Source organism: Mustela erminea, chromosome 1 (genome assembly GCF_009829155.1).
Source record: "Mustela erminea isolate mMusErm1 chromosome 1, mMusErm1.Pri, whole genome shotgun sequence".
NCBI classification, from domain to species: Eukaryota; Metazoa; Chordata; class Mammalia; order Carnivora; family Mustelidae; genus Mustela; species Mustela erminea.
The window spans coordinates 22,499,124-22,512,291 of record NC_045614.1 but is presented as its reverse complement, the minus strand read 5'-3'; the positions used below and the strand labels follow the sequence as shown (position 1 = coordinate 22,512,291).

The window sequence follows — 13,168 nt, the reverse complement described above, 5'->3', positions numbered from 1 at the left end:
TTAACCCACAGCACCTCAACGGCTTCCCTCCTTATCGGCATTCATACACGCTCCTTACCTGATACTGCAAAGAATAGAAGGCATTACCTTCTTTCCATTAACCAACGGCCCCGGGACGTAAAAATCATAAACCATACAAATATGACGGGGTTCCTCCCCTTCTTTTTTGTTTTTTTTTTTCCTTTCAAATTCCGATTCCAGGGGCGCCTGGGTGGCTCAGTGGGTTAAAGCCTCTGCCTTCAGCTCAGGTTCATGATTCCAGAGTCGTGGGATCGAGCCCCGCATGGGGCTCTCTGCTCAGCGGGGAGCCTGCTTCCTCACCTCTCTCTCTCTCTCTGCTCCCCTTTATGCCTACTTGTGGTACTCTGTCTGTCAAAAATAAAATCTTTAAAAAAAAAAAAAATCGACTCTGGGGCACCGGGTGGCACAGTGGGTGAACCCTCTGCCTTGGGCTCAGGTCATGATCCCAGGGTTTCAGGATCGAGTCCCGCATCCGGCCTGCTTCCCGCCCCCCCCCCCTCTCTCTCTGCCTGCCGCTCTGCTTACTTGTGCCATTTCTCTGTCAAATAAATGCATAAAATATTTTTTTAAAAAAATTCAATTCCATGGGAGTATCTTTTCCGCCTGAGAAAACGTTCTTTGAACAAGCGGAGAGCGGGTGAACAGAGTCCCCTAGAGTCCCCACGCCGCGTTTCACTCTTGGGCTGGTACCTGGAGCTTTAAAACGCGGGTTGCAAGGCTTGAGGCGCGTCTGCTCGGAGAACGAGCCGTTGGAGGCTTTCACCGCGGCGCGACCCACGCGCCTTCGCGGGCTCGAGCCCACCGGCTTCAGACGAGGAAAGCGAAGAGCAACAGTGGCGAGCCCAGGACACGCCTGTCTGTGCACGTACGGGAGGGCTACTTTGGCTTTTTTTCAAGATGCTCCTTCAGGGGGGGAAAAAAAATGCTGACGGCGGCGACCTAGTGAGACCGGAGATCTGGGGTGACTTTCGGGGTGCCGCCCCTCCCCGCTTCTCTGTGCTCTCCCCACGACCGTGGAGTCCCGCACAGCCACAGCGGGCTTTTTCTTTCTGCGGCCCCGCGGCGGTCTGCTGCCTCGTCCGGCAGGAGCCCGGTGAAGGCTCGCGGTCAGGACATTTTTTTACCCGGAGTCCAGGAAGCTCCTGAGTTTCCCCGCCTGCCCGCTCGGTCCCTGACTGACTCCAACCCCACACACTCTGGACCGTCGCGAACCTAACGCTCCCGGAACCCGGCATCCGGGGGCGTGGACGCAGCGGAGCACAATAGTTGTTGTACCCCACCCCGCGCCGCGAGGCCCGGCCGAGAGGCGGAAGTTGAAGGTGCTGACGCTACTGGGGGAATTTTGCCTCGATGGCACCTTCCTGTCCGCGGCTCCGCCTCCGCCGGAGGGGCTCGGCTCTGGAATTCAAGATGGAGTCGCTGAGTCGAGCTGGGCAGGAGATGAGCTTAGCGGCCCTGAAACAGCATGACCCCTACATCACCAGCATCGCAGACCTCACGGGCCAGGTCGCTCTGTACACCTTCTGCCCCAAGGCCAACCAGTGGGTGAGTGCGGCCAGGCCGAGGAGGCCGGCCGGCTGGCCGGCTCCTCTTAAAGTGGCAGCGCCGACTGTCCTGGGTTGGGGGCGATTCGGGAGGCCAGGGCGGCAGCGGGGAGGCCAGGGACTGGAGAAGAGACTGGCCGGTCCCTGAAGGGTGTCAGGGGCGCCGGGAATTGGGGAGAAGCGCGAGAGAAGTAGGCCCAGGACGTCTAGTGGGGGGAAAGCCGATAGAAGGAAGGATTGGAGGAGGATCAGTCCCTTGGGGTTGGGTCCGGAGACCTGGGCGATATGCCTTCTTTGCAGACGAGTTAGTGGACGAGAACAGTGGGAGTCCGAAAGGCACCCGAAAGATTGTGTTTGAAGCTGTGAGGGGTGTTAGATAAACTACAGATACATAATCTATAAAAGTAAACACCGTCCTCTCCCCCCACCAGGCACGTAAATAAGAACCCCCTTCATAGAGGTCATTTGGATTTAAAGCTGGAAATCCAATTAGTTGCAATTCTTGGAAGAGGGGTGGTGGGGATAAGTCCGGCTTTTATTGAACTACACTGTATTCCAGAGTTTTGGAAAAGATTTCAAGGTACTTAGGGATTATGTTAATTGGATTCCCTTGAACCCTTTGGAAAAGAGACCCTGTAAAGGTGTTTTCGTTCCAGCTGTGCTGCTGGTGATGTCACCTCTGAATCCTCCCTCCGGACTAAGTACTTTTTGGGTTTTTTGGTTTTGGGTTTTGGGTTTTTTTTTTTTTGCGCGGGAGGGAGTCCGAAAAGTTACATAGGGTTTGTTCTCTGACTTGTTGGCCCCTGATGAAAAGTAACATAATTTCCAGTTTTCTAGTAATTAATCCTCCATAATTCATTCATTCAGCTCTAGGCTTTACTTTTGGCAAATAATCTGTGAATATTTGGTGGGTTGAGTTCATAAATGAGTAACACTCACATTTCAGTAAAAATATGAAATCCTTATACTAACAAAAACCTGAAAGATTATTGTAATACATTCTTTACAGTATAAAACAGATATATAGATTATATTTAGACAGTAATTCTGTGAAAATCATTTGATGTTTATAAACAATTCAGATGAGAGCTTTCAGAATCCTCTTGCTTCTTTCACTTCCTGGAAAAGAAGGAGGTTTGGAAAGCCACAAAGAACAAAATTACAGATTTTTTTTTTTTAAGTGTAGCTGTTTTAGACATTGCGTTAGTTTGAATTGTTCTGAATCGTTTTGCTTTATTTGGTCTGCATATAAATTTGTGAGATATGAATTGCAGACAAATGGTGACGACTTAGGAGCAGGAACTTTGGACTAACAGACTTTTAATTCTAGTTTTCCACAGACTTTCAGTATCATTGAATTTAAATTGTAGAGTCCTGCTTCAAATATGAAATACTAGTTATAATAATCTGAATTGAAAAATAAGCTGCCATTTTTTGTTCATTTGGATAATGGCACATAGTGCATAACCTGTATCTTTTGTGTCTTTATTTTACAGTGAGTTGTAACGTTGCACAGTTTTGTGTTTGAGCAAGTTTTCTTTCACTGTGAGACCATTGATTGCCACTTTTTTTATACTAAAATTTCACATTTGAAAGGCAAGAAAAGGCCTATGAATCCTTAGGAAGGAAAAGTTTTAAGATGATATTTAAGGTAGAGCAATACTCTCAATATGATAAATATTTTTTAAATGTTTATATCCCAACAAACCCGATTTTGAATGACTAGCCTTTAAAGTTTTCTAACAATTTGTTGATTGCATTAAAATACATAGGTTCAATCCAAGCTGTGAACTACTGTGGTTATTTAGTTTTTAAAAACACTGTATGTGTTTAAAACCTAAGTCCATTTGTCACAGCAAACAAAAGATAATATGAGCTCTACTTTCAATCAAAATGTTTCATTTATGCTTAAAAATTATAATTATTTATGTCCTACAATGATTAGCTTAAGGCAGAGTATAGCTTCAGTTTTCATGATTCTTCAATGAAGTTCTAAGAATAAAAAACTGTGTTTGACAATATTTAACAAACCACAAAACTTGCCATTCATAAAAATATACCAATTGCCCAATGATGAAACAAACTCTCCTAGAAGATAACCACCCCCCCCATCATCCCGGCCAAACTTTGATAAACTTTAAAAGTGAAGGAATTGCTGTACACAGAAGCTTGGCTTTAAAATTTAAAAATCTGGATAAGACATTTTAGCTTTATAAAGGGAAAGTGGGGTTCCTGGGTGGCTCAGTTAGGGATCCAGCTCTTGGTTTAGGTTCTGGTTATGATTTCAGGGTTGTGAGAGCCTGCTTGATATTCTCTCCCTCTCCCTCCCCGCTGCCCCTTCCCTATGTGTGCATATGCTTTCTCTCTGAAATAGTCTTTTGAAACTGGAGGGGAGGAGGGCTAATTCTAAGATTTTTCACCCTAAATTTTTAAGGAGAAAAATGCTGCAGATAACAGACATGTTGCTGGACCAAACATTGTATATACCTTAGTATATGCAACCCAAGCATAGAAAGGATACAAAAGAAACTAACAACAGTAGTTTGTAGAGTAAGAGACTTACCTGACCTTTTCTAAAGGGACTAATTTTAAAATAAGCAATTTCATCTTAAATGAAGTATTTCTCCATTAGGACCATTTGGGGTTGGATTATGGGGGAAAAACTAACCAAGTCATTTCTATTATAGGAGAAGACTGATATAGAAGGGACCTTGTTTGTATATCGAAGGTAAGCTTTAAAAAAAAATGATACATATGTATTTTTAATCTAATGGTGAACAGTGTTATATAAAGTGGTTCAGCCCCGGTTTTGGAACCTCCCTGCCTGACCTTCTTCATCCATTTCTAGCTGTGAGATCTGAACCAAGTATATCCTTTCTTTGAGCCTTCCTGTGATTCAGAATAAACAGAACTAGAACTTACTTAGGAACTAGCAAAACTGTGTCAAAATAGAAAATATTTTCTAATCATGAATAAGTCTAAAACAGATACGTTTCTCCCTCCCCCTGTATTAAAAATGTATAAAGAGAGAAAAACTTAATACATAGACTAACTATAAAATAATGTAGTTGAAAGGTCAGTCTCTCTATTCTGTATTTATTAAATGAGTCATCTTCTTATGACTCTGGTTCTGTCCCCTTTCTGAACCCCTCCCCACAAAAAAGTTCAGGATTGGGTACAGTGTCTTTAGTGATGTGTCATCTTCATTTGAGAGTCCTTTAGAAAATCTGGTTTATTCAGTTGCACGCTTTTTATTTTCAACTTTTCTGTGAGTTAATTATCTAAAATGTGATTGGTTTGCAAATTGCAGCTTTTGTTTTTGTTAGGCACCTTTTGTGTCCTAACTTGTAACTAACAGAAAAGGATAGTCATAGAGTTCCTTGGTCCTGGCTCTCCCTTAGGTTTTGCTCTGACTACAACAGGTTCTTTCCCATGGTTTCTAAGTTTAGAGATTCAGCAGGAATTATTACTGATGTCTGGTCCTCCCCACTTCTTTTTTTCTTTTTTTTTTTGGTACTGTGAGTTACCATTTAAAGATTGCCTTCTATATTGATGGTAATTAACAAGAATTTGTCAGGTATTCCTCTAAATTTTGGCATGCAACTTTGAAATCTTGTCTAAAAACATCTTTTTCCTCCTTTGTATTTAAGTGCTTTGATACTACATCGTAACTATAGGAGCTCATCATCATTCTTTGCCAGGGTGCCTTTACCCGTCACCTACTTCATTGTTCTGTATTACCTCTATGGTAATCTCTAGAAACTCTAGAGATTGTTAGAATCTTGGTATCTATGATATTAGGAAAATATTTTCCCAGCCTCACTGTTAAACAGTATAGTACATCTCCACTGGTTCTAAAAAATAGGAAATTTAGTATAATAAATGATTTGGCTTAATTCATGGAAGCTTACATAGTATTGATCCTAATAAAAGGAAACCAAAGAACTCTTTGGGAAATATGAGAACATTTTATGTACCTTGGATAAAAGTGTGCCACAGTGTCAGAATATCATTTTGCCAGAGACCTTAGTGTACAAAAAGCCTGGATTTGGAGTCTGAAAACCTAAAGCTCAGTTCTGGTCACATTATTTGTGTGACTTTGGACAAAGGCTTTAATCATTCTAAGTTTATTTCCTAATCTGTAGAGTAGGATTCTCAAATCTCCCTTGTGTACAGAAAAACGATTGAGAAACTATGAAGTATTACATGCATGTGAAGATCATGTACTAAGTCACTTTGGTATGAGAACCAAGAATCATGTACTGAATCACCCTGATATGAAAACGAAGGATGTTTGTTATCATAGGATTCAAGGCATTTTCTCTCTTAACTCAGGAGAACTATAGAAAGACTTATTTGGTGTAAGAAAAAAAATCATGATTATAATGGTGGACAGTCATTATTAAAACCAGGTCTGTACTGTGTTTAAAATAAGTGATATTTTTGTTGAGCAACTGTTTATTAAACATCTGTTAGGTACCTGTCTTGGCTAATATCTGAAAAAAGAAGCCAAAAATCCCAGTTTGCATGGAATTTACATTCTAGTGGGGAAAGACAAATATGAAAAATAAGTAAATGGTATGGAAAAAAAGAGAAGAGAGAGGGAGGTATTGAACTTGAGAGAGGCTGGGAGCCTGAGAAGGGGTAGTTCTCCAGTAAGTGTCATTGAAAAAGTGACATTTGAGGAAGAGCCTGTTGGGGTTAAGGTAACTAGATTCTGGGCAAGTGGTCCACGCAGAGGGGTTTAGGTAGAAGCATTCCTGTAGGGAGAGTGATGAGCTTTGTGTGGCTTGAGCAGAAGCAAGGGGAGAGGCAGATGAGGTGAAGGTGAGGAGGGCACCTATCAGCCAAGGCTTTGGTGGCATTAGAAAGGGCATTGGCTTTACTCTGGGGAGCTAAGTCCTTAGAAGCTACTGAGAAGAGGAGGGGTATGATCTGACTTGAATTTTTTGTTTGCAATTTTAAGTGCCAACAATATTGTATAATGTGGTAATATCCTTATTCTTTGAAATGGAAATAAAGAAGTAGATAACATTTCTGCAAATGAAACAATGACTACAGGTGTTTTTCTTCTGTCAAATCTAAGGTCAGCCTCACCTTACCATGGTTTTACCATTGTGAATCGACTGAATATGCACAATCTGGTTGAACCAGTGAATAAAGATTTGGAATTTCAGCTCCATGAACCATTTCTTCTGTATAGAAATGCAAGCTGTGAGTATATCAGTTTTATTACAGTTCATCTATTTACAATTTAAATGGAGTGACTTGAGTTTCTATCATCATGTTATTTTTGGAGTTTCAAGTTAAAATAAAAAATACAGGAGTGCCTGGGTGGTTCAGTCAGTTAAGTGTCTGCCTTCACCTCAGGTCATGATCCCGGAGTCCTGGGATGGAGCCCCATATCAGGCTCCTTGCTCAGCAGAGAGCATGCTTCCCCCACTGCCTCTTGCTCCCCCTGCTTGTACACGCTCTCTGTCTCTCTGAGAAATAAAGAAAATCTTTAAGAATATATTTTTATCTGCACTCTTAGGTTATAAATGAGTCTTAGATCAAATCTTTTAAATTGGGCTTCTAAAATTGAAACACTCTTATATACAGTAACTTTTTATATTGTTTTAGTTAAATACACTCTTCCATATAATAGCAATATATCATATTCCTGTTGTTTGTTTTATGAAAATAAATTTCATCCTTTGTTTTGGTTGGACACTGAATTATTGGCTGCCCATGCCCCTGAGCAACAGAACTTAGTTTGAGAGATACAGGATGGGGACTGATATATTTATCCACAGAGGAAGTACTGTCTTTACCCTGGTTGTGGTATTTTCAGTCTGTTTATTGAGTGTCTACTGGGTACAAGTTCTGGGCTGAGAGCTATTGTATCATTAATGTTAATGATACAATAACCCATGTGTGGCAGGCAAGCAATTAAGGGAGCTGAGACTCAGAGGTGAGTGGCAGGTCCCCAGTTGGAGAGCGAGAATCATAACACTTTTCTCTCCTCCTTAGTTCCAGGGTCCTTCAGGCGTTTTACAGACTCTTAAGAATGGTTGCATGCAGTCCACAAAGCTAGAGTGGCCCTTTCAAAAAGTTAAGATGTACCAGTAGGGGAAAAAAAGATACTAAAAAGTGTCCTCAATTACTGTATTTCAGTATGGATGTTGAAGGCATAAGTGTTTGAGGACAGAAGAGAGACTGTTTGGCACTGACTATGGGTGGATCAGACCTAGTTAGTAGTAGAGTGACCATAACTATTATCCAAGGAGATTGCTGGAGAAATGTTACTTCTCACATAAAAAGGAAAAGTTATTACAAAAAATTAAAAAAGGTGGGCGCCTGGGTGGCTCAGTGGGTTAAGCCGCTGCCTTCGGCTCAGGTCATGATCTCAGGGTCCTGGGATCGAGTCCCGCATCGGGCTCTCTGCTCAGCAGGGAGCCTGCTTCCTCCTCTCTCTCTGCCTGCCTCTCTGCCTACTTGTGTTCTCTGTCAAATAAATAAATAAAATCTTAAAAAAAAAAAAAAAATTAAAAAAGGAAAAGTTACTGTTTGGATTTCACTTGACTAGAAGGTAACTGGTACTGGAGGAATGTCTTTGGTGTAATATATAAAAAGCTCTGGAAATTAGGCCCTTTTAATTTCCTGAATGAGGAATGGTGAGTTCTGTTTCAGAGCCAGAAGCCCCAAATTCTTCTCCACAGCTCACTTTTAAGTATTTAAGTGAAATAGTCTCTTGGTTTTTTTCAGTGAACTGTTGTCCAGATAATTCCTTTCTGAGATTTTAGTGTCTGGGGGCATATTAGAAATGCTTTTTAATACCTATAAGTTCAGAGGGATTTATTTAAACTAATACTACCTTCAGATGGCAGTTTTGTTTGTGCGGAAATTCTTTTGAAGGGGAAATTCTGCAGAGGAACATAGTTCCAATTTTTTTTTTAAGGAAAATTTATTTAATTCTGCTCTTTACTACCAGGAAATTAATCTAGCTATTGCTTCTAAGAAAAGTTTGATTATTAATGTAGTCAGGAAAATTATCAGAGACCCATGGATTCACTTACTGTTTAGCTTAAACCTGATGTTTAAGCTAAATTAAGCTGATGTTAATCATAGTATTTCTTTAACAAGCAAAGGTTCCTTTGAAGTTGAAAATGCAACATAACCCAAATATAATTAAATCACAACTAACCAAAATTTAACTTATTGATCTCAATTATCTGGAAACATTTCTATAGGCCATGTATGGAAAAAAAGAAAGGAAATTATAAGAAAACAAGCTGATATTAGGTTTCATTTTATAAGAATCTAGCAAATATCTTGAGTATAACCCAGGGTCAGCATAAAAGTGTCAGTTTTCTGTAACTTTAACCCCACTATAGTCTCATAGATTAATTTGTTGTCATGATACGACCTGAAATCATCATTTATTATGTTAATCGGAATATTCTTGAGCAGAAAGGTACATTAATACATTTTATTTTAGGAAGATTTTCATTAAGTTAAAACAGAGGTTTCCTTAGTTGAACAGAAAACTCACTTAACCAAGGTTGTCCAGTTTCCTTGTTAATTGAGGCACTGAATCATCTTCTAAGGGGCCATACAGTTTTTGGCATTGCTGATTTGAAATTCAAGAGCACATCAGCTTGTTTTCAGACTAGAGAAGGGCCTGAAAAGGTCAAGTACAACACTGTGGGTGTATTAGAAACAATCTACAAGAGGAGCTTGGGGAAGGTATTTAAAGGAACAGCTGTATCGGGGAGAAGTGACAAGGCAGCATAAAGTGATTCTGGAAGTGAAGGCCTCTCTTGAGTGTGTTTTGTCAACCTAGTCTTAACTGTGGAAAATAGTCTTGTCAGGTCTGCAAGCTATTGAGTTAAGGGATTTGTTCTTTAAACAAAAAGTTAATTAGTGTCTGAATGTGTATACAGGTAATTATACCTGATTCTGTAGCTGCCCTTCTGTCGTTTTCTTGAGGGAAATACCACTAAGACATCTGACCCATTTTGCTCACTGTACCTTCAGATCCAGCTTCTTTCACTCAAATCAATTTTTAGAGTTAATAGAAAATTGAACTATTATTTTTTCTAGTTCTGATTGTTCTGTATTGATTTCATTTTTTAGTTTTTATTTATATACCACCTCCCCCAAAGGGAATGGTAAAATCTTACAGAGAAAATGCTTACACTAGCCAAGGGCTTAGGTTTAGTGATTCTTTTGAATATTTTGGAATCAGTGTGTTTTCATACCGATCGAGGGCCTTTTGGCAGCCAGAAGACCCTTATAGGGAGGGGCTCAGCGAGGGTTGGGAAGATTGCAGATTCTGTAGTTAATTAAGCAAAAGTGTAGTTCCTAACCTCTTATTTCTGACTTCTATTGAGGAAACAAGAGTCCTAGAAAAGTTAAGAAACTTGCTCAAGAATCACAAAGGTTGTAAGTGACATAGGCAGAATTCAGATAATCTTCGAACCCCATGTTCTCTCTACTTGGCTGCCGCAATAAAATTACTTACTTCATCAGTCCACATTCTAGAGTGATTCTGACCTGTACTGCTGTGCCGTAATGGAAATGCTCTGTATCAGCCCCATCCCGAAGAGCAGCCACAGCTACATGTGACTGTTGAGCACTCAAAGTACAGCTTGTGTAACCAAGAAATTTTCTTTTCTTTTTTAGTTTATTTAATCAGTTTGCATTTAAGTAGCTATATGTGGCTAGTGACTACTGTATCAGAACGTGGAAGTCTAAAGCATGAACTCCTGCTTACATACACCCTTTTGTTGTGCCATACCTGAATTGAACAAGCACTAGGGGAGCTTTGGATTCAATTTTTATGCCTCTTGTTTAGTCATTCGTTTTTTAAATTTATAAATGACTTCTAGATACTAAAGCTGCAGAAGATATCCCTGAGGGGGGCTTTGCCATGGTAACAGTCTTTTGGCATGCAGTTTAATTTTCAGAAAAGAATGCTATTCTAGGCTTTGCCATTTTTGGGCTGTAACCTTGGATAAATCCCATAAACCACTGATCTGACCTACTTATTTTCAAAAGGGCATCATATATGTGAGGGTATTTTGTCAGGCACTTAAAAATATAAAATACTACAGAGTGTGTCTCCATCTTAGACCCAAGCCAAATGATCTTTGTAGTAAGACAGTTATAAGGATTTTAACATTGTCCAGGTACTCTTATGACCCAGGCCTGTAGTGTCTTTATTCCCGTCCTTTCTGACTAGCACCATGACAAGCTGGAGGCTCTGTTTATCATTATAGGTACCATTTTCAGAATTTTTAAGGGCCATTACTAGGCAGCATAAGGGACGATAAGTTGAAAATATATACATATTAAAAATGAGAAATCATACAGTGTACAGATTTTTTAAAACTCAATAGTGGGGTGCCTGGGTGGCTCAGTGGGATGGGCCTCTGCCTTCAGCTCAGCTCTTGATCTCAGGGTCCTGGGATTGAGCCCCCTGCCACATCAGGCTCTCTGCTCAGCAGGGAGCATGCTTCTCCCCCCCGCCCCCCGCCTCTCTGCCTACTTGTGATCTCTGTCTGCCAAATAAATAAAATCTTAAAAAAAAAAAAAAAACTCAAGAGTAGCAGTTCTAATCAGTGGGTCATGGTTTATTTAAACATAGTTATGTTTATTTTGATCAGTATACTGGAATACATAGCACCCTCCCAGCTAAAACTTTGTATTAATGTAATGATTTTTAGTTTGTGGACACTTCTCCCTAAAAAACATTGATGATAGTTTTAATTTTATCTCTGATTAGTTGGAGAGACATCTTTTTTTGCTCTTTAAACAACGCATTACTATCATTCTGGTGATCTTCTATTTTCATTTGTAAAGAAAATCCATTTTACTTGCTGCATTATAAAACCATTCTTGGGAGACTCAATTTCTAGGACTTCTGTGTCCATCAAAGAAAATATCCTTCAGCTCCTGTCTAGCAGTGTCATGCCAGGAAATCTTTCTCCTACAAACATTTAGAAATGCTGTATAAAGTACTAAATGCACATCTTAGTCAAAAAGAGAATAGGGGACATTTCAGCGGGCCAACATGAGAGTGAAAACTGAAAGCCGAAGTGAGAAGCTTATAAACCAGCACTGGCTGCCAGCTATTAGGGGTTTCTAGGTATGGAGCTCTCCTTCATAAAAGGATCTCATGACAATTACATGGAGTCAGGAGACAGGGTCTTGAGCTCTCATGGGTGGAGAAGTGGAGCTGAGACCCCATACCTACGTACAGCCCAGCCCCCTGATTAGCTACATATTAATTAATTAGAAAGATACCAGCCCACCAAACAAGAAGGATGAGCAAGCTTATCTATCTTAGTATGGACTATGGGTAACAGGGAAAATGTCTCCCCTGAATAAATATAAACATGAGCTTTCTCAAAGAGATTTGGCGTTCAGGTTATACCATTCACTCAGTATAACTTCTTACCCAGGCCAAAAAATTAACATAAAAATTGATCTTCAGCTGGTGAGTATTCTAGGACACCTGGCAAAAGCTAATGCAAAATCCTTCTGGGGGACACCCAGATTGCCTGTTTTGCTTTTTGTTTGTTTGTTTGTTTTTTGATTAAGTTAATTTTTATTAACATGTAATGTATTATTTGTTTCAGGGGTACAGGTCTATGATTCATCAGACTTACACAATACACAGCGCTCACCCCAACACATACCCTCCCCCATCTCCATCACTCAGCCACCCTATCCATCCCTTCCGCTCCCCTCCAGCAACCCTCAGTCTGTTTCCTGAGATGAGTCTCTTACAGTTTGTCTCCCTCTCTGGTTTCATCTTGTTTCATTTTTTCCTCTCTTCCCCTATGATCCTCTGCCTTGTTTCTCAAATTCCTCATATCAGTGAGATCATATGATAATTGTCTTTCTCTGATTGGCTTATTTCTCAGCAGTTAATTTGTAACAACAGAAAGGAGAATTGACGAACTGGTAGAGGCATCTGAGGGAATTACTCAGAATTCATCCAAGAAAGGAAAGGAATGGAAAATATGATCAGGAGGGTAGAATTAGAAAGTCTTAACACATAATAGAGAAGAATTTTCAGAATGATAAAACAGATTTAGGAGAGACCGTATTTGAAGAGATTTAGAACTAAAAATTTTCTAGAATATTCAAAAGCCATAAATCTCAGATTTGGGCAGTAGGAAAAGACACCAAGCATAGTAAGGAGAAAGAAATGCACAAAGAGACGGAAGCAACCAAAGGGTACTTGAGATTGATTATTTATGAGGAGCACCAGTTAGACTGACAGACTATTTAGTTGCAGCTACTGAGTTTGGAAGACAAAGGGATAAGAGTACTGAGGGAATTAATTCAATTCAATAATTAGGAGAACAAAATAAACGCACTTTTCAAACAAAAACAGAACTTTTGCCTCTAGCAGCCCCTTGCTGTAGGTGCTTCTAAAGCAGTGCTATCCAGTACAGTAGCCACCTGCCACATGTGGCTGTTGAAAATGCTCTTAACGCAACTGAATTCTTAATCGTATTTAATTTGGTTCAGAAAGAAGAATATTGTGGGGTTCTCAGGTGGCTCAGTCAGTTAAGCAGCTGACTCTTGAGCTCAGTTCTTTCTTTTTT

The 13,168-nt window shown here is 40.2% G+C and overlaps 1 protein-coding gene across 1 annotated transcript in view; it reads left to right on the top strand.

Annotated features, from left to right (window-relative positions):
* Nucleotides 1–917: 917 nt before the first annotated feature.
* Nucleotides 918–13,168, top strand: part of DCP1A (decapping mRNA 1A) — a 54,755-nt gene continuing 42,504 nt past the window's right edge. The window contains exons 1-3 of the mRNA XM_032322227.1: nucleotides 918–1,566; nucleotides 4,253–4,293; nucleotides 6,652–6,779. Of these exons, the coding sequence (XP_032178118.1) occupies nucleotides 1,372–1,566; nucleotides 4,253–4,293; nucleotides 6,652–6,779 (364 nt within the window). The 5' untranslated portion in view covers nucleotides 918–1,371. The remainder of the gene's footprint in view (nucleotides 1,567–4,252; nucleotides 4,294–6,651; nucleotides 6,780–13,168) is intronic.